Source organism: Brachyhypopomus gauderio, chromosome 17, assembly GCF_052324685.1.
Source record: "Brachyhypopomus gauderio isolate BG-103 chromosome 17, BGAUD_0.2, whole genome shotgun sequence".
Lineage (NCBI taxonomy): Eukaryota > Metazoa > Chordata > Actinopteri > Gymnotiformes > Hypopomidae > Brachyhypopomus > Brachyhypopomus gauderio.
The window spans coordinates 5,806,021-5,828,354 of record NC_135227.1 but is presented as its reverse complement, the minus strand read 5'-3'; the positions used below and the strand labels follow the sequence as shown (position 1 = coordinate 5,828,354).

General features: G+C 44.1%; 1 protein-coding gene across 6 annotated transcripts in view; it reads right to left on the bottom strand.

Annotated features, from left to right (window-relative positions):
• Window positions 1–22,334, bottom strand: part of kif6 (kinesin family member 6) — a 70,032-nt gene that overhangs the window by 16,226 nt on the left and 31,472 nt on the right. For 5 of the 6 annotated variants that reach the window (XR_013121809.1, XM_076977816.1, XM_076977813.1 and 2 more), the window contains exons 13-16: window positions 20,614–20,808; window positions 7,727–7,829; window positions 7,568–7,623; window positions 472–522 (exon numbers count right to left, since the gene is read on the bottom strand). Coding sequence is in view for 5 of the 6 variants with exons in the window: in XM_076977816.1 (XP_076833931.1) it covers window positions 472–522; window positions 7,568–7,623; window positions 7,727–7,829; window positions 20,614–20,808 (405 nt within the window). In the remaining variant the exon portion in view is untranslated. Of the gene's footprint in view, window positions 1–471; window positions 523–6,392; window positions 7,333–7,567; window positions 7,624–7,726; window positions 7,830–20,613; window positions 20,809–22,334 lie in introns of those variants that run through there. The other variant, XM_076977817.1, reaches the window with a different exon arrangement.

Sequence of the window (22,334 nt, the reverse complement as noted above, 5' to 3'; positions counted from 1 at the left end):
TCCCTAGAATTCAATCCATTTTAGGCACAAAAGAACCAAAATACTGTAGCCTTTCATAAACACTCCACACAGTTGCTGTGGATAAGACACTCATCTTAGGGCAACACACCCACTCGCTTTGAATTCAAAGGCTTCTGTATACAGAAAGGCTACATTCATGGCCGCCTGGCACGGTCCAGTGTATGCTCCCTCATAATAAATAACAGTCTCCCCAGAGGTCCTCCTTTGATGCCGTTCAAAGACAGGCCACTGGCACTGTAGGTCATGTTTGTAAACTTGAAGCAGTCCCTTTTCCAGCATGTTTACTGAGGAGTGAAGGCCACACCGCCCAGTCTTGTCGGTGCTCTGTGTAACGCCCCTGTAAAAGACTGAGGGGGTGTCCTGAGGATGCAGGTGAGGCGTGAGAGTGAAGCGCTGGTGGTGTCGCTGGTGGTGGTGATGGTGCTGGTGAGATGGTGGTGAGACACCTACCCTGCGCTGCTATCTGCATCCTTCTTGTCTCTAGCTGCTTCTTCAGGTCGCCTGGGGCACAGCAGACAGTTGGAGAAACAATCGCAGGAAGATTGAGGGAGAGAATAGCGTTAGTTTATTTAACCAAGACTTGCTAAGTAACTTTTAGGTAACGGCGGTGAGACCACTAGCTCTTAAATGGACTTTGCTATAAAACAGTGACATCTTACTAGAATGGCTGGTGATGGAACCTCGGGTAAGAGTCTGTGTATGTTTCACATAAACACAGACGCCACACTGGGCCCCAGACACATCCATTACGCCTGCCACACTGAAAAGACCTAACAATTTATAGCAGCCATAGAAAAACATACATATCTGCTGCGTGACTTTACAAGAGCATTTACAATGGGAGACACTGGAAAAATGTAGATTTAGTACCGAGTGCTGAAACTGTTGATATGCCAGATTAAACACTTTGACAATCTTAATAAAACATGTGGCGGGGAGCGTGGGGGTTGGTGAAGTCTGCCGAGGTGCGGTCAGTTGTCTTTGAAAGCAGCGCTGTATTTAAACTTTAAAGCGGACAGGTAATTCCTCGCTTTGCAAGGTTCATTGCAAGGTTGTGAGGTTTTTGGTCTACAGATAACTTATCAATGGCACCTACTCATTAAAAACTGCTTAACTTGAAGATTTTGATTCACTTTGCAGCCACCAGCAGTGGTATGATGACTGTCACTGCAGCAGAATTAATCCGAAAAGAGCAATTAGAGCCGGGCGTGAAGGACAGCCGGGCCTGTCTCTAGAACTGCAGCGAATGGATTTGCTGGATGATTTGAAACAGTAAGGGGAAACGGGGGGGTGGTGAAGGAGTGAAATGATGGTGGGATGTAAAGAAAATCACCAAAGATGGTCCCCCATGACCCGTGGTGCAAATGTCCGCCACAGGTAGTCGCCTTGCTGTCTGTGGTGCTCCCCTGCTCGTCTCCAAGGATGAGCGAGAGGTGAAATATTGTGTGACATGTGGGATTCTGATATCAGGCAGCACGTCAGCCGACCCGTTTGCGTCTGCGGTAAAGTAATATCCATGGCAAGATCTGCTGGATAAGGTTCTGAATATCCGAGCGCACAGACGCCAAACGAAAAAGGCATTTCCCTCGTCAGGATTCTGCTGTTGCACAAACACTTTTCATCCTTAGGGGGAGGGAAAAAAAAAAAAACCTTCAGCCAACATGACACTCAGCGTTTGCTACTGAAGCCGTGACCATATATCACTGCTTCATCTGGGTTTGTGTAATGGCTCCTTCACACTGTTCAGGTGGTGTTGATGAGGAAGCCACATGGTAACAAGGCCACTAAATAGACAGCGCTGACAACCAGAGCGGCTAAAGATGGGCTGACACTCAGTAAAAGCGCTTTACGATAAAGAACGCATAAACAGCTGGGCAACAACACACAAACGTCTACTGAAGGTACTGTAGTAGATATCAGGAAAAAAGTGATCACATCCAGCCTCGACCCCCTGGCTTGATTCAGACGTGCTTGTGTTAGAGGACAGTGAACCCAGGCCACACTCAAGCAGCACAGACCAGGTAGCTTGGCCAAAGCCCCGGGTGATCAGCATAGGCTGCCCGGCCATAACTAGCCCTCATAAAGTAACAGGATTAAGAAACACTTAGCAGCACCTCTGAGTGGTTTGACCCCTGTCTGACCTGCCTATGCTAAGAGAATGAGAAAGCACACGGGCCAGATGAAAGCCTGGAGAAGAAGCAGTACTGCAGATGGAGAACTACCAGCTGTGTGAGCGGTGCCTGTAGGGTTCTCCCCTATAAAGACATGAGGACAAGGACTAATCTTAGCAAAGCAAGGACTGAGATCCAAAAAGGGGCATTAAAAAAGGCTTCTTGGCTCTATCGAGACCAAATAGGCTGCCAAAGTAAAAAAGCGAAATGCTTCAATACTTTCTTGAGGCTTTTGCATTTCAGTGATAATGAAAAGAAACGTTGGTTTGTGTGGGACGATGGTGGCATCATGATCTATGTGTTGGTGGAAACTGATCTCATACAGTCCATGGAGTGTGGCACCTCTTCTAATCACACTTGTGTCTGCCATTCACGTTCCCCAAACACTAATTCGGTAAAGCCGGATCCACAGGAATCTCCAGTTTAAGTGTTCAGCAATGGCATGTGTGGCATAGTCCAACATGGACTACTGCAGGTACTAATGGTTTTCTTCTCCAAGAACGCCTGGGCTTTCACTATAATATTACATGGATTCATTCCATACACATGTATGTGTCACATGATGTTTCCATATGTGCGAATGTCTGGTTTCCATCAAAGAGCCATGACAGTTAATCTGAGATTCCTGTGGACTGGAGCTTATATAAAACCAGTGGCACAAATTCATAGTCAAGAATTTGACTGCACTAACATTGAGTCTACTAACATGGCTACATTTCACACAGCCTGAAAACATGATAAAGGTATAAGCAGCACCTTATTTTTGTATTAATTTACTTGTACGGGGATTTTTTAGACTCACCAAGATATTTATTTGCTTTCTGTTGGCTAAAATATCCTACTTTATAGCAAATTACACATGAATTAATATTTTCCTCAAAAATCCTAATACTATGTTATCAATGAGAAAATCAAACTGTTCTCTACTAGCTTTCAAAGTAAGCCACCACAGGGTTGGTTGGTTTGTTTATTAGTTTGTGGGTTATACTCCTTTAAGTAGATCTCCTGAACCTGTAAGTAGACCTAGGTAAATGATATACTCTAAATAATGTCTAAACAGTGTCCAAGGGCTCCTAAATTGTCCATCCTCTTGTGTCCAAGAGATTGTAACTTAAAACCCGGATGGCCAAGCAGGTGTAAGTATTACAATAAAGGCTTCACTTAGCATTTAAATGGGTTATTTATTGGGACAGATCATAGGCAAAGTATTAATTTACTTTGGACAGATTTCCCATGTTTTTCAACAACAGCAGGACTATTTTCACTTCAGTGAACATGATGGACAGTGTTGTTCAGTATTGTATGAATGACCCCTTCCACTCTGATTTTAGTCAATGGCTATTTTGAGAAAAATGTAAAAGCTTTAAGCTTAGGCAGGCTAAGCCTCTTCAGGAAAAAGAGATCTTGGCAAGTATATTCCACTGAATTATTTTCTATCCACTTCTCTGGAATCCTGAAGTGTACAGTAAGTGGAAGTTAGACTGTGGTGGCAGTAAGTACTGATTTGATGAGCACATGGATTCATCGTTAATTGGACACACGTGAGCAGAGAGGCGCCGCCTTGCCCACAAATATGCTCCTCAAATTCTCTTTTCCGCAGTCACCCTAATTCATGAAAACACAACAGAAACCACCAGTGTCTGAATTGTTGGAGCAGAGAGTGACATCATCCCTTCGTGATTCTCTGGCAGCAGAGGGAACGCTACCAACTCAGGTCACAGAATATTACAGAGAACGTGCTCAAGAAGCAGTCTGACAGCCTCACTCGCTGAAAGTGCCAGTGTGTGTGACAGAATAATAATATATTCAAGCTACCATTCTTACATGCTGTTGACAACGTTCATGCAATAGACAAATTCCAATACAAAACCACAATGATACTCCAGGAGTACATTTAGATATGAGTTCAAAGCATGGGATTTGAGCCACTAACAATAAACACAAGGATATAATAGTTGAACACAAACGCACTGCCTCTCTAAAGTACGGCTATGTCCCACAGAGGTGTTTACAGCCATTCCCCATGCACAAATAAAAGGAAACAGAACTATACTGAACCAATGAGACTGTCGAGGTCAGAGATGGCCCCATACATGCAACTCTAATACCCCAAACATGCTGATGGTATTTGTATTCCTCCGGATCCATCTGGGTGCAGGTCCACGGTTCCAGGAGCGTGGGCCACAGTTACAGGCTGGAGAGGCTGGCTGTTGCAGGGAACAGAGGATGAAGGAGGATAGCAGATGCTGTATGTGGGACAGGGCTACATAAATCCTCACACATCTGGTAAGACTATTGGGGACCACGGTCACTCTTCAACAACTTTAATCCAACTTCTAATCCAACTGACCACATACATCACAGGCTCTTCCCACAAACATATTCATCCATGTGTAATTAAGGGAAGGAGATGAGAGAGGGGATATAATGCCCTTTGTCCAACAGGACAGGGTTCTGAACTGAAATCCTGGCCAAGGACAAACATCTCACTGGCAGGCTCAAATCCTATTGGCCACAGAAGCTGAATGATGGACATCCAATGGATGGAAACTCCTACTAACATACTCAGTGTGGTCGGTGCCCAAAGACACACATCATAACTACTTTGGTTTAGGTCCTACAGATACTTGTAATGGTAATCTTTGTGGGAAATCCGGGACTCATTTAAAATGGTTGTTACAAAACTTCTTCTCTTGGACCTTCTGATTGTGTAGCAATAAATCTGATATAAATAAATAAATATCCATCTCAGAATGTGTAGCATCAAAATGTGCTTGTCCAGCTGTTTCTCGATGGTCTGAAGCACAAGAAACATATTGGACTTCATGAGTGGCAGCAGAGCACCCAGACGGCAGCACCTCTTAAGTGTCAGGCTGTGTCCACTGGGGCCTGGCTGGGTCCACTGGGTGAATGCAACTAAAAACCACGTGCGTGACTCTTTTGGAGAAGGCCAAAAGTCCAAGTTCTGCTCAGAGGTGAGACACTCCATTTCATTTCAATCCGATCCGTACCACAGGCAAACACCGGCAGGGGGGTGCAGCAGAGACAACACACACAGACAGTGCAGACTGGGCATTTGGTGGGTGCAGAGTGGGTATTTGGTGGGTGTAGAGTTGGCATTTGGTGGGTGACCCTCCTGATGTAGAGACAGTAGAGGAGTCACCCTCCTGATGTAGACAGTAGAGGGGTGACACTCCTGATGTAGAGACAGTAGAGGGGTGACACTCCTGATGTAGAGACAGTAGAGGGGTGACCCTCCTGATTTAGACAGTAGAGGGGTGACCCTCCTGATTTAGACGGTAGAGGGGTGACCCTCCTGATGTAGAGACAGTAGAGGGGTGACCCTCCTGATGTAGAGACAGTAGAGGGGTGACCCTCCTGATGTAGACAGTAGTGGGGTGACCCTCCTGATGAAGAGACAGTAGAGGGGTGACCCTCCTGATGTAGAGACAGTAGAGGAGTGACCCTCCTGATGTAGAGACAGTAGAGGGGTGACCCTCCTGATGAAGAGACAGTAGTGGGGTGACCCTCCTGATTTAGACAGTAGAGGGGTGACCCTCCTGATGAAGAGACAGTAGAGGGGTGACCCTCCTGATGTAGAGACAGTAGAGGGGTGACCCTCCTGATGTAGACAGTAGTGGGGTGACCCTCCTGATTTAGACAGTAGAGGGGTGACCCTCCTGATGTAGAGACAGTAGAGGGGTGACCCTCCTGATGTAGAGACAGTAGAGGGGTGACCCTCCTGATGTAGGGACAGTAGAGGGGTGACCCTCCTGATGTAGACAGTAGTGGGGTGACCCTCCTGATTTAGACAGTAGAGGGGTGACCCTCCTGATGTAGAGACAGTAGAGGGGTGACCCTCCTGATGTAGAGACAGTAGAGGGGTGACCCTCCTGATGTAGGGACAGTAGAGGGGTGACCCTCCTGATGTAGAGACAGTAGAGGGGTGACCCTCCTGATGTAGAGACAGTAGAGGGGTGACCCTCCTGATGTAGGGACAGTAGAGGGGTGACCCTCCTGATGTAGAGACAGTAGAGGGGTGACCCTCCTAATGTAGGGACAGTAGAGGGGTGACCCTCCTAATGTAGAGACAGTAGAGGGGTGACCCTCCTAATGTAGAGACAGTAGAGGGGTGACCCTCCTAATGTAGAGACAGTAGAGGGGTGACCCTCCTGATGTAGACGGTAGAGGGGTGACCCTCCTGATGTAGAGACAGTAGAGGGGTGACCCTCCTGATGTAGAGACAGTAGAGGGGTGACACTCCTGATGTAGAGACAGTAGAGGGGTGACACTCCTGATTTAGACAGTAGAGGGGTGACACTCCTGATTTAGACAGTAGAGAGGTGACCCTCCTGATTTAGACAGTAGAGGGGTGACACTCCTGATGACGAGACATTTAATTCAAGCTTCACTATTCAGGCTCCACTCCATCATCACTGATGTTGTTATAGCCTGTATGATGCTGTAGTTTAACAGAAGGGGTCACAAAACTGCACTAAAAGACCACTAAATATCAGACAATCTGGTTGTCTGAAGCCTATTCAGATTTGTAGTATTAAGAATGTCTTATATGCAGATTATCGTAACACAAAATTCAGCTGATCGATTTTATAATTGGGCAGTCAGTAATTATTTGGCTGGACAAAGACAATCCCTATGCTGACATGACTTTCAGCTTTTTCATGAAGAAAAATCATAGAGAGAACGGAAGCTTCCATCATGCTAACATCAGCAGATGCTTCGGTGTGCTGTCAAAGCGATCCAGTGCGGGCTGCAGAAACCAGGCACAGCAGCAACCTTGTGACGTCCTGCTGTCGTGCCTGGCGTCTGCCGGCCGCGAGAACGGTGCCAGGCCGCGGGCGCCTGCAGTCTGGCGACGAGAACCTACCTGGTGGAGAGATTCTGCAGCAGCAGTGGAAAAGCACAGAGGTGTGTTGTGTGTGTGTGTGTGTGTGTGTGTGTGTGTGTGTGTGTCGTAAAGCAGCATCTTTCAGCCTGTAAAACTCTGTCGGAGCGGAAGAGGCAGGCGGAGAGCTGAGCTGGCTTCCAGCATCTCCAGGGTCCCAGAGCAAGACTGGAATGTGCTGAGTGACAGCACTTTGCTCGGGGGAGACCGGGTCCCCGGTGAGGGGCCAATCATCTAAGTGAAACAGACTGTTAGCCAGTAGTGTGTTTTCACATTAGCAGCAGAGCAAAGACAGCATGGGGCCATCTCTGGACCTGCATCCAGACAATGGTGCTAATGATGCTAATGTTCTTGGCAGTCGGAGGTTTATATCTCTGGAATGTACGCTGTTGGTAAGTATCGCCTATTATCCTGTTACTAACTGGATGGCTGGAGGGACAGTTCAGTGATGATAAACTAAATAACTTACTGACTCTGTTCCTGGTTTGGTTGACCTGCTCCCCCAGTGCCTTGGCTTCTGCATACCTATGAAGAAATATGAAACATCCACATGGCAAACATTCCATATATAGTTTTGGAAATGCTTTCACGAGATGAAATTGTGTCTGTGCTGTAAACTAAAAGTGACCTCTGTTTCAATATGGTCTTGTTATCCTCAATAGTTAGACGGTCCTCGTGATCACGACTGAATATTTCAAATGCCTCCTGTCGTCCAGTAGACAGCTCTGGTCCTGGACAGGAAACATAACAGAAATCATGTAAAAAGTAAAGATACTTTTATGTGAGATCATGTTATCAGTTAACATCACATTGTTCAATGGCTCTGGTGGTACTGCATACCACAGAGAACATCGTTATTTAAAACAAGCCCAGTGTTTGATGTGGCAAACTGGGGGGGAAAAAAGAGTTTGTGTTACGTGTGATTGGATAAGACAGAACAGCCCTTGGGTTAAGTACTGATATGAACCAGGCCAATGACTATGTTCCTGAGACCAAAAAGATATCACTTTGGCCTACCATTTCAGCCATCTTGATCACACTCAAATCAGCACACATTAACAGAGTCTATTTTTCTTGGATTGCAGTCTCATATTTACATAAAGCCCTATGCTCACCTATCTGCTCACACTTACAGAGACACGTAATGAGACACACAATGAGTAAACGTGATGTGCGAGACACTGAAGTGAAGTGTTGTTGTCCTTCACAACGGGACGTTTCTGTGACACAGTGCATATTGGACCGGATCCATTCCCCATTTCAAGATGTTCTTTGTTAACGTGTTTGTTCAAGATACTTCTTCCTCTTGAGAGGTACTGGATGCTGTCCAGGTCAGCACGGAGCTTTCAAAGCCCTTCGGAGGAGGAGTCAGTGCAGAGACTGGGCCGTTGTGCACACACTTCCTGGGGGAGGGGCGGGGCACGCCAAAACAACAGCACGTTATAAATGATCTCAAGTGCTCTGGGTCTGACAGGGCAAGTGTTCAGCCAAAGAGATGATCACCAGAGCAGCAAATGGTGTTTTAGTACTTTGGATGAGATGTTTTAACCGCACAGCACAATGAAAGAATCCCAACTTGATGAGCAATATAAATTCCAGTTCAAAACAAAAACTCCTACAGTTTTAAATGAAGTTGAGATGAAGATTCATAACTTGTGCAGCATTTAAAAAGGGGGAATTCTGGTAAATGTGTAGCTCATGTGCAGCGTGACACAGGGAGCGTGACACAGGCAGCGTGACACAGGGAGCGTGACACAGGCAGCGTGACACAGGCAGTGTGACACAGGGAGCGTGACACAGGGAGCGTGACACAGGCAGTGTGACACAGGGAGCGTGACACAGGCAGCATGACACAGTCAGTGTGACACAGGGAGCATGACACAGGGAGCGTGACCCAGGCAGTGTGACACAGGGAGCGTGACACAGTCAGTGTGACACAGGGAGCGTGAGCTCAGGCAGTGTGACACAGGGAGTGTGACACAGGGAGCGTGACACAGGCAGCGTGACACAGGGAGCGTGACACAGGCAGCGTGACACAGGCAGTGTGACACAGGGAGCATGACACAGGGAGCATGACACAGGCAGTGTGACACAGGCAGTGTGACACAGGGAGCATGACACAGGCAGTGTGACACAGGGAGCGTGACACAGGGAGCGTGACACAGGGAGCATGACACAGGGAGCGTGACACAGGGAGCATGACACAGAGAGCATGACACAGGCAGCGTGACACAGGCAGTGTGACACAGGGAGCGTGACACAGGGAGCGTGACACAGGCAGTGTGACACAGGGAGCATGACACAGGGAGCGTGACATAGGCAGTGTGACACAGGGAGCGTGACACAGGCAGCGTGACACAGGCAGTGTGACACAGGCAGTGTGACACAGGGAGCGTGACACAGGGAGCGTGACACAGGGAGTGTGACACAGGGAGCGTCACACAGGGAGTGTGACACAGGGAGTGTGACACAGGCAGCGTGAGCTCCGTGGCTGATGGAGCACAGGATGATTGTGTTGCAGGTAATTTACAGAGACACTGACAATACTGGCTGAGTACTGACTGGGCCCAAGTTATGTTGATGTTACATTCAATCCATAGCAGCTGTGTGATCTACGTCACTTTGTATATGTTTAACCTCCTGCAGCTCTGGGCCTAAGTCCTGTACATGTAAAAAAAATATACAAGCAAGAACATTAATCAGTTATTACATACAGGAAGCAAGAAAAATCCTTGTAAAAGCTGAAATAGGTTTTTATGGAGAACGTTTATGTAAAATCTGATGTGTCATCCACTGATGCGTCACAGGATCCAATTCCTAACTTGCTCTGAATGAATTGACTCATTGCAATTTCTTAGGAATCTGCAGTCATTAAGCTGTGTTAGAATCATACACAACCAGTATTGCTTTCTTTTTCAACAGTGATCTTGAACACAAAATCAGTACGTTGGCTTTGTTAAGAATGTCAGGACAAGTGCAGTAATGCAGGATTTCTGTCTGTTTGCTAACATGTGCCATGATCTCAATCAGTGATGTCAGTAACGCGTTACTTAGTAACGCGTTACTCTAATCTTACCACTTTTTTCGGTAACGAGTAATATAACGCGCTACTATTTCCAGTCCAGTAATCAGATTAAAGTTACTTATCCAAATAACTGTGCGTTACTATTTATATTTTCCCTAGTAAATATATATATTTTTGCTTTCTTCTTGGCTCAGTTCTACTTTTGCGTCTGACCGTAGCGCTCGACTCCGCACGCTGCGCGCGACCCTGTGAGAGCGCGAGCACGTTTTACAAGTCATTCTGTGCAGTGTCCTCACTTAACGATGTGTGGTAGCGTAAAGAAACACCCCTCAAAAACAGGGGAAGGAACATTTACCTGACCAATTTTAATGTTGCTTTGTGTTCCACGTTTGAAAAGTGCTGGAATTTTGACTAACGTCGCCTACTTTAAAATGCTTGAAATTGTAATGGTATTTCGTTTCACAAGCTGTCTGACTGAACTGGGGTGGGTTTCCCGAAACGTTCGTAGCGCTAAGTACTTCTTAACCTCGTACGTTTCATACGAGGTTACGAAGTACTTGGCGCTACGAACGTTTCGGAAAACCCACGCCAGTTCGCTTGTATTACCTTTACAAATAAATTTACAAATAATACCGCGCAGCTACACAAACGTAATGTCAGGAGATACTGTAGCGACTCCTACTCCTCACGGCGAGTCTTGCCCTTTAAGTGACACTGGGGGGCGGAGCCTGCGCGCGCCAGGGTTGCGTCATCAATAAAGTTTCCCTCCTCGGGATTTTTGGATTAAGCAGTTTCTGCCTCGGTTACCGAACCTGCTTCAATACATTGTTACTGTTAAAAATGCACTGCCAATAAAGTGAGTATTGGAAAAATTTATTTTGCTGCTGAATGTAACTACTAAAGTAACTTGTAATCTAACGTAGTTACTTTTAAAATCAAGTAATATGTAACGTAACTAAGTTACTTTTAAAAGGAGTAATCAGTAATCGGATTACTTTCTCAAGGTAACTTAGCCATCACTGATCTCAATTTACACTGGGAGACAGTCAAATGAAAGTAGTATTCAATCCCCAGCAGATCTTGCAGGTTTATACATTTAGAGTTTAATTCAGCATTTTGAAATTTGGACTGTAGATGGGCCTGGACATGTGAGATACACTGCAGCAAAAAGGAATGTTATTTCTCTGTTTTATTAATTCAAATTTGATTTTTTTTATATTCAAAGTTTTACCACAGTGTCAATTATTATTCATCCACTCAAACTACCAGACATCTGTTTGGTTCCCTTGAGTATTGAGAAGTAATTGAGGTATTTAGAACAACAATCACCACATGTTTGCATTAATTACCTGTTTTTTCCCCGCCTCTTCTGACTATAAAAGCCCTTCTCCAAACAAATGGACAGCACTCATACATGGTCAACATGGGAAAGACTAAGGAGCATTCCAAAGCCATCAGAGGCAAAATTGTGGAGGGTCACAAGTCTGGCAAGGAGTACAAAATCTCAACCTATCTGCCTCCACTGCTGGGAGCACCACCCAGAAATTGAAGGGTTCTTGAAGTACTAACTCTCCATGGCCTGCAGTGCATTTCAAAGACTCCTCCCGTGCCGAGGCCAGGCTTGTTTGAAAGGTCAAGGTCGACCCAAGGACAACAAGGAGGGAGTGCTGGGAAGATCTCATGGCAATGAAGACATTGGTTTCAATAAATACCATAAGTAATGTATTCAAGCTTAATGGTCTCTGTTCCAGAGGAGCCCGTAAGGTGCCTTTACTTTCAAAGTGTCATGTCAAGGCCTGTCTAAAGTTTGCTCATGACCACTTGGTGAACTCTGATGCAGCCTGGTTCAAAGTTCTCTGGTCTGATAAGACCAATATGGAGTTCTTTTTGCCAACCACACCTGAGGTGTTTAGGTGAGAGGATGGCACTGCGTTTGACCCCAAGAATACCATCCCTACAGTCAAGCACAGTGGTGGAGGCATCATGCCACGGGACGATGACTAGCACTTTCTACCTGGAGATTTTGGCCCAAAACCTCCGCTCCTCCATCAAGGATCTTGAGATGGTCCGTCATTTAATTTTCCAACAGGACAATAACCGCAAGTACACGGCCACGAAAACCAAGGATTGTCAAGGTGTTGCAGTGTGTCCTTAACCCAATGAAAATTTTGTGGAAGGTGCTAAAGGTCAAAGATCAAAGTCCACAAGAGATGCCCAAAGAACCTAGACAACTTGGAGAAGATCTGCATGGTGGAGTGACTCCAGAGGCCTGTGCCGGCCAATAGCTGTAATTGCAAACATGAGTTATACCACAAAATGTTAAACCTAGGGACTGAATAATAACTAAACTGGTAAACTTTGAAAAATGTAAAATCATTAATAAACAGAGAACAGTAAAAAAGTCCAAAATGTGTAAACCTGCAAACTTGGAGGCATTGTGTGTATCGCCGACAGAGTTAAAACATTGATAGTAATGGGCACATATGGGCACATAAATATCAAATTAAAACAATCACACCTGCTTATTCTCGAATTTCTATATACTGATTTATATCGCAAGTGCTTTAAATATTGTAAATAGGCAATTTCTTGTAATTAGCTAAGCAGTGAAAAAACTACAGTGCTCTCCTGGGGGCCACATTCATTTGTGAGCACTGTAACAATTCACATTCAGCATTCGGCTAAGTGTAGCAGCTGGAAACGATGAAGGCATGGACAAATAAAAGATCACCACTGGGTGCCTACTCAAAAGAATCCATTAAAATGGATAATAACATTTGATGAGTTCTAGGAATAATGCACACATATAGTTATGTGGCATTAATATCACAATGGCAGATATTAATCAAACGTTTGTATTCTGGTGCCTTTCAGCCATTTAAGATCATAAACATGAATCCAATTTTTCTTCATGATCCATGAAAATGAGATGCAAGACCAGAGTATATTTCAAGCCCATTTTTCTAAAAGTGCTCCAGATATGTGGTCCAAGATCAGTATAACAGCATGACAACACAGACCCATACCACATGGGACAGTAATCCACTTCATCCATATGACTTTGTATCAAAGGCGTCCACAGTGAAATACACTCCATAATATTGTTTACTGTCTTGCACAATACTAATATTGTGTCTGTAGTACCGTGTATCATCAGTGACGTGGTCTAATTGATGAGCCTTCAGACCCAAATACAATACATCATTATCTTTGACCAAGATGAGTAGCCTGTCTGGCTCTACGACTCTATCCTAGACGTTTTACATTTCTGTGTTTTCTCATGGTGGCAAATGGCCTTCTCTTATCAAGGGAGCAAAATGATAAAGCATTATTTAGCATATGAATGTGATCCATTAATCATGTCTGTCCTTATGAGTCATTACAGTATTATTTAATCTAAGTTTGGATCATCTTCCCACATCATACATTACAACATCATACATTACAATATTTACTCTGACAATCCATTTTAGTGCTTTTGTGATGAAGGCATATGAAACCCTGCTGAACGTATTCCTCTAACGTATAAAAGCAAAGCGGTACATACATCACACAGCTAAATGTGAATCTGCAACCTCTATAGTTGTTTTAGGTTCTATGCCTCATTCTCATTAACATTGATTTTGTATTTAGGGCTTGTTTAACTTGAACATGATGTAAAAATCCCAAGTCTATGCTCTATTACATACTGTAGGCACTACTACACACTGTTCACAACTTCAGATGAGAAATATAATTCTGAAATGTAGCTGTGAACCAGCTCTTAGTAAAAGAAGGTATTTGTTTTCAATTAAATGATCATTTTACCATGGTAAACTACTTGGTGAAGCACATGCTGTTTGGTATGAATAACCTTATCTAAAAACATTGAACCCACTAAGGATGCCTAATAGAAATGTGAGCAGTTAACTGTGGGATTTCTGGCTTTGTTTAGTCATTTGTTCCAGTTATGCCTTCAGCAAGAAAATTGAAGATAATTGTAAAGAGAATTCCTCTACCTTGTTTATAGGTTTTGCCTTTTTCAGACTGCACCGTCTGTCACATGATTTCAATTAGACAGGGTGTACTGGGAGCAAATATATGTCCATGGGAGATTAATTGTCAGGCATTTTGGAATTTTATTTTGTTTTTGTTTTGTGTTTTTTTTTTGTTGGAATACCCTGATTAAAACCAGGAAATGTCCCCCTTAAATGGGTCTTACAAGAGCCAACAACAACACACCTCCCCAACAGTCATGCAAAGGAAACAATCTCAGGCATTCCAGAAATTTCTCTACAAGTGATATGACATCACACCTTATATGTTCTAGAGGAGATTTTGGGGTTATGGCTATATTTGAGCCTGAAGAAAAAAAAGTCAGAATTTCTCTCTGCTCTATAAATATAAAAGGAGATGCCAATCAGTTGAGTAAGCTGATAGGTAGAGACGCCTGCAGCATGTATAATATGGATAAATGTGTTTTTAATCAGAAACGTGTCCAAGGAGCAGACCACGCTACCAGTCTTTCTGGACTTGTCGGTGTCAGTGTGAGCTCAAAGGGAGAGCAGGCAACAGGACTGAAGACCATCCCTGCAGGACAGTGTCCGACCCAACGGGACCCTCACTATCCCAAAGCGCTCATGGCTGTTACGAGGGGTCTACTCCTTCCCTCGAGAGACAAACCAAGACGGTTAAAGGTGGGCGATATCATCTTGAGACTGCTTCAGACAGCTTTACAGGAGCCCTGTTTACAGCAAAGGACGACAGCGGCTCTCCATCTGTCCTCGCCTCACACTCTGTGGTTCAGCACGGCGGCCATTCAAGCCTGTGATGAGTGTGCACAAGGCTTAGGGACGAGTAAAGATGTCGTCGTTATTCACAGAACAGCGACAGCGCAGCAAACCTGGAGAAGACTGAAGAAGACCCATGGAAAGATAGAGAAGGCGTCTTGGACGTGATACATTGAGGTTGGGGGGGGGGGGGGGGTGTAATTTAGCTTGTTGAGAGGAGAGAGACTCGTCCTCCAGTTAACCATGGCGGATCCGGGCCAGCTTCCATATTAATCACACTCATTATGCACTCTAGGTGGTAACCATGCAGGACCTGAGGGGCCTGAGGTTGCAGCTGGACTCATGGGCCCCTGTGGGCCTCTAGAATCAGCCCGAAAATCACCCTTAAAAAAGCAGAGCTAGCTGTGGACTTGTATATTCTTTTGCATTTCACTTCTGAAATCCTGTACAACACTGGCAATCTTGTCAGGCGCATTTAAAGTCAAACATCCATTCCAGCATCTGCTATAATAATATATGTAACATCCCCACGGTGAAACACAAGCACTAAAGTCTCTTTACAGCTCTGAAATACCACAGTTTTAAAAAATATCATTGCTAGATCTGCCATACTTTAAATATTTCACTGTACCCAAGATATAATAAGAACCACTGTATTGGACCTTACAGTACGTGGGCAGTCAATAAATCAGTGTTATGACTGCATATGATTATGAACCGGCTTTAATAGCATGACCACAGGAGATGGCAAGTATGTAGTATGTGGGATATATGACTCTGTGGTCTAGGGTGCTAGATCACATCTGTGAAACTTAAACATGCAAATAGCACACACTATATATATATATATATATATATATATATATATATATATATATATATATTCATAGTAAAAGCTCAGTGTATGCAGTGCTGGCTTTGCATAATTATCATCACTTCAATTCACAAGATCAGTTCTACCTCGAAAAAACGTCCTGTGTTCCTTGATACCTTCTGAGCTGAGAGTTTCCATTAGGATGTGACATTTTGTGAGTAATCAAAGGAAGCACACATTCCTTCCCACAGCTGCTCCGTCCGCGACTCAAGCTTTAGATTGGACTGATGCAAAGACCTTCTGGATAACATCAGGCCCATGTGATCTGTTAAACGCTGCGTGTGAAACAGAGGCCTTACAGCTCTGGAAGACAGCAACAGACCAGATCCCCTGCTGTTGCTTCAGACAAACTTCTAGAACATTCCACAAACTCTGGAACTTTGTTGCAAGTGGCAAGAGAATTAATAAATAGTTTTCTCTGTCTGTTCTAGTTCCTGGTCCATCATTTTGAGATGTTTGTAATGCCATTTCAACTTTTTAGCTCTTTACGCACTAAAGAGCACAGTGTTGAAAAGAATATAATGGACCCATTACATTTTCCCCTTTTAAAAGGATTGAGCAACAGTGTTAATGTGTCAATGTTCTTGAGATATACTAAAGCCCCAAGTTTTAATAGAAAAAAACAACCCTTTGTATCTCTTCTGGACAAACATGCAGTGCATTACAAGCATGCAGCTACAATTAAAGGCGTCTAAGAGAAGAAGTGTGCATGGAGTCTATTTAGGGTAGGCACATTTCCCCAAATGACAGCGTAGCACAGGCAGCCAACAGAAGCCCCAGAGGCGTCCAGGGACTGTGTCCAGGGGCTGTGTCTAGGGGCTGTGTCTAGGGGCTGTGTCTAGGGATTGTGTCCAGGGGCTGTCTCTATGGACTGTCTCTAGGGACTGTGTCTAGGGACTGTGTCTAGCCAAACTAGTGTGGCAGTATGGCTTGCTCACTCTCTTCATTCACAGACCTTTTGTGAGTAGCTTAAGTCTCAAAAACTATGAAGTGAAACTTTTTTTTTGTTAAGAACATGACTCAGGATGAGAGGACAAACTTCATAACATTCATATGCTACAAATACAGTCGTACATATTGCACATAATAGTTTCTTGAATAAGTTCTTCGTTCATAAGGCGAATGTAAAAGGGCGTTTGAAGAAACGCTGCACACGTGCTATAATTCAATACATTAAATACATGTATTCAATACATCAAAATGAAACATGGTATATTCACTGGTACTAGTGTTCCACGTCTCATCTTGGCTGTGCATTTGATTATAGATGTCATGGCGCACCCCAGACTTCTTCCTCGAGGCTGTCTCTATCTGTGTGTGTTTGTCGGTTTGGTTCTCATTGATGTAAGAGTATTTAATGTGTGTTGATATTGTGTCTGTTGCTTATCTTTGTCGAAGCCCAGTCCTTGTTTAGTGTGTTGTGTATTCGTGCTAGCCTGTGTTTGTTGTGTGCTAAGCACTACCGCGCTACACCTATTAATAAATGCTTTTGTGCTTAAAACAACGTCTCCGTTTCGGCATCCTACCTACCCCTCGTTACAATCACCTTAATGGTATATATCCTGTTGAAATGAGATTATGGAAAATTATGAGCTAATCATTTGATTAAACCCACTTGTACCAAAATAATTATTTGCTTCCAAATGCTAGAACAAACATATGGATTTTATTTAGACCCACATTATTAAACTGCATGCCAAAATTGTTACATAAGAAACTTTTACAGCAGTCAAAATGTATTCTTCTCTATAACAAAATCTCCAGTCTTGAATTGAGCACCTCAGTAACATTGTTGAATTTGCTTCGCCAACATTCATTTGTGCCCAGCTCGAGACAAGAAACAATAAAACTAAACTATAGATATCCAAATCTATAAAGGCAGAGCAGAAGACTGCAAGTCTTTACACAGATGTTCTCCTTGACCTGCAGGGGGCGCTAACTTTAGTGAACCCCCAGCAACACTGCAGGACCTTCATGTCATAATGGGTCAAATATTTAGCATCAAACGTACCGCTTCCTGGTAGCAGGCCGTGTCACGTAAAAGGTCTATAACATGCTGTGAGGAGAAGCATCTTTGGAAGTGAAAACCTCCCTAGACGTGGCTGTGTGAAAATTCTGCGATGTTTACACCATTTCAAAGAGCTACACAAACACCAGTGTCCTAGTTTAGTCAACAACATTCAAACAATTTGTGCGCTCAATATTTCATCGGGTTCAAACGAGGCTGTTCTCTCGGACATTACAGCACGCTACCTCAGGCAGCGCCGCGGTGTTTACAGTTGGCCACATTTGACTCACTACGATTTATGACTGCATGTGTTGGCGAAAACCAGAAAGAAATATTTCTGAGACATGCCAGAGAAAACCTGGTCAGCAACGTTCAGAAGTAATTCCACAAATCTCCATTCAAAACCAGGCTACTGTCAAAAAAGGTTTACAGTGCATCCCGATCCTAAATTCATGGTGTGGGTCATGAGGTTGTATATACAGAAGCCGAAAACTTTGAGTTAAAAGCATAAATGTAAATATTTGAGCAAATAAATGTACGGCGGCCGTGCACTGTTAACCTCACTACACTGCAGTGCTGTTTGGCGGTTTCCACACAGTGTGAACTATTCAGACCTGCTACACGGATGTGTTGGAGCAACCGAACTCACATGAGCACAAGCAGCTCATATATTCCCCTGGCAAACAGTGATGGCACAAGAGCCTAGTACAGCTGTCCTGTGAGAACTACGAGACAAATGAGGAACACAAAGCAGCAGCTTCCAACATACACACACACACACACACACACACGCGCACACACACACACACACACACACACACACACACACACACACACACACACACACACACACACACACACACACACAGACAGGCAGACAGACATACAGACAGACAGACACACACACACACAGGCAGGCAGACAGACAGACACACACACACACACACACACACACACATAATTTATTCATCGTGTTATAAACGCAGCTCTCCAGGACTGTTCATTAGCCTTCTGTATGAGGAGGTTTGATGAGTGTCTGATTCTCCCCTAACTAGAGCTGGACACCATCCAAACATGTGTTTATTTTTTGACTGTCTCCCCTTTCTGAACCCTACTCACAATTACCCTCACTGGTCCTATTACCAAGCAGGGCATCATTAGCCAAAAATGTCCAGTGAGGGGTAGCTGGACCAGGCCCTGTGGTGGGGCAGACAGGAGCAAGCGGCTCAGTTGATGAGTTGCTGGCTCGCCAACTATCCCCAAAGCCATGATCACAGTAATTATCAGAGCTCAGGTTTATCATCATCTCTAAGACCCAACAAAACCAGGCTGAGATGAGGAGAGCCAAACGCACGGTGGTGGATGACGAGGGTTATACCCCCCCCCCCCCCCCCCCCCACTTTCTCTCTCCCTCCCTTCTATCTCTCCCACCCTCTGTCTCTCACCACCACTCTCTTTCTGTCGCTCTCTCTCTAATCTCTCTCCCTCTCTCCCCAACTCTCTCTCTCTCTCTCTTTCTGTCGCTCTCTCTCTCTCTAATCTCTCTCCCTCTCTCCCCAACTCTCTCTCTCTCTAATCTCTCTCCCCAACTCTCTCTTTCTGTCTGTCTGTCTGTCTCTCTCTCTCTCTCTAATCTCTCTCCCTCTGTCCCCATCTCTCTCTTTCTGTCTCTCTCTCTCTCTAATCTCTCTCCCGAACTCTCTCTTTCTGTCTGTCTCTCTCTCTCTCTCTCTCTCTCTCTAATCTCTCTCCCTCTGTCCTCATCTCTCTCTTTCTGTCTCTCTCTCCTTTTATGAAGTACTGGGAGATTGACTGCCTTGTCCTGTTACCCAGGGCTCTTGCTAGACATGACCCTGTGTGGTGAAAGTAGTGGGTCAGGTTTCTGAGCCAAAGTTCTGGGCCACAACATTTCTCATGGCAGAACAAGGAACCGAGGGAAGCAATAATCCAAATGTCCACATAACCTCACTGTACTCACTGTAGAAGTGTCCGTCATACAAGAAAAGAGCCTCAAATTACTTTGGATTCCTCCATTTTTTTCCAAAGAAGCAATACCATCAGCAAAATGCCATCACACTTACAACACAATTCTGATGCTACATGCTTCCCTTTGATGTACATTCTGATCATTTGCTTTCCTCTTTTGAACCTCCTTTGAAATCTACTTTGTACTGTGAACTGATGTTAACGACAATTAACCTGTTAAAATACCAATTAATCTAATGGTTCATTATAATCATGTAACTTTATGCAGAGAAATGGATGAGCTGAGTTCCTGAAAGAGCATTTAGAAGATCACTACAGTCCCCAAGATCACTACAGTCCCCAAGATCACTACAGTCCCCAAGATCACTACAGTCCCCAAGATCACTACAGTCCCCAAGATCACTACAGTCCCCAAGAACACTACAGTCCCCAAGAACACTACAGTCCCCAAGATCACTACAGTCCCCAAGATCACTACAGTCCCCAAGATCACTACAGTCCCCAAGATCACTACAGTCCCCAAGATCACTACAGTCCCCAAGAACACTATAGCTCCCAAGATCACTACAGTCCCCAAGATCACTACAGTCCCCAAGATCGCTATAGCTCCCAAGATCACTACAGCCCCCAAATAACATACTGTTGAAGCAAACTGTAATTATAATAATTATAACTATTATAAAACAATAACACCCATAATGTCAGTAAGGTGAAGCAAAGAAATAAATAAATAAAGCCTCCCAAGTGTATCCTCAGGCCTTCGGGCCAAGAATAGTCATTTGGAGGGCATTTAGGTCATTTAAACTTTTGTAAAGTACAGAAATTTGTTTTTATGTATTTTGTGGTCACTTACCACTTTGTCTGTTCATTAGATGCTGAGCATGCGTGTAGTGTGAACCATCACCCTTTGACCTCTTCTCATCGTGAATACTGGTGGATGACTGTAGTGAGCTGTGGGAGGTGAGACCTCCACTGGTGAAGTTTGCTAGTTGAGCATTGACTTCTTGAACCTTCCTCTTTTCCTTCTTCAGCATGTTCACCAGTATACCTGAGATCCTTGGGTTAAGATTGGTGATCTTTTTAAACTTGGACATAGGGAAGACCTTCTGTGATACAAAGAAACCTTCTGAGAGAAGAGGAAGAGCAGAAAGCAGCGTAGCTATAGCCAAGAGGCTTCGTCACCTTTACAACACAATTTAATCGGGTTTCTTTTAGTAACTGCTGGTTGTTTCATGGATGTCATATTCTAGAGACATCAGCAGAGACAAACACATATTTGCCACTAATTCCCAACGTCTGAAAGATGCTTTTTCACCTATTTTTCACCACATATTTAGATTAATTAAATTATTAAATGCTGATTATTTTTAGGGCAGCAAAACTTTACACATCTCTTCACTGGAGACCAGACCCTAAGGCAAATGATATTTAACTCACCAGATGTTTCTCAGTCAAAGATTTTGTCTAGCTAAGAAGACATCAAAAGAAATAAGCTAACTACAGTTTGGTTGTCACGTGGGGCTACGCCCCCTCTCCTAGCTGTCACCCTGGGTTCCCTCGTGTCTGTGTTCTTGCCCATTTGTCCCGCCCTGCTCGTTGGTTTTGATGGATTCCTTGTTAGTCACCACGCCCCCGTGTCATTGCCGTCACCTGTCCCTTGTTTAATTCATGTCCTTATAATCCCTGCACTTCCCCAGTCTTGCTATCGGTTATTTTGTTATCTATGTTCATTGCTATTGGTTGGTGTTTTGCTGTTCGCTGTTTGATCCTGTTCGTAAGTTGCTCTGTGTTTCCCCGTTGTGTTTTCGTCATGCCAGTATATATGTGTTATTCGGACTGCCCTCCCATTTTGAACCCGGACTGCTTCTCTGACGACGGTTATGGATTATCCTTTAATAAATCTCGCTCTTCTCAGCATTTGTGTCCGTCTCCTCGCCCCGCGTTACATTGGTGATAAAATGGGTAACCATTTTCTTATGTATTATTATTATTTCTCTGAGTCAGTTTCTTAGTCAGAACCTTTGTCAACCTTAGTGCTACCTGTACACAGTCTGTCTGGTTAACTGATCCATTAGCGGCTGGCTCAGCAACTTGACCTATACTATGACTTCACCATGAGCACCAGCACGTGCAGGTTAGATTGCTATTCTCTGTGCTGCATCTTAACTCTCTAAACACACTGTATAGTAAAGGTTTCAGTTTACTGTCAATTAATATTGAACTATTATAGTGTACTACCACTTATACATAAATTACAGAAAAAGATTCTTACAGAATTAATCTTAAAATGCCATTACAATGTCGTAACTACTAGAACTTGCCTCCAGAATGCTGGGGGTTTGTTTGTGAACTTAGCATTAAAAACTAAAGCTCAGGGCACTCAGAAGTGACAATGGTCTGGAAAACACGTACAGATGTCTACAGTCTTGGAGCAAATGGGGAAAAAGACAAGAGAAAATAGCTGATGAAAAATATCAGAAAAAAAAAACGAAACCAAACATACTGATAAATTCCTCTCTGCCATCTTGTACTGCTGAAGTCCAGGTGAAGGATGATGAACACATCATTACACCA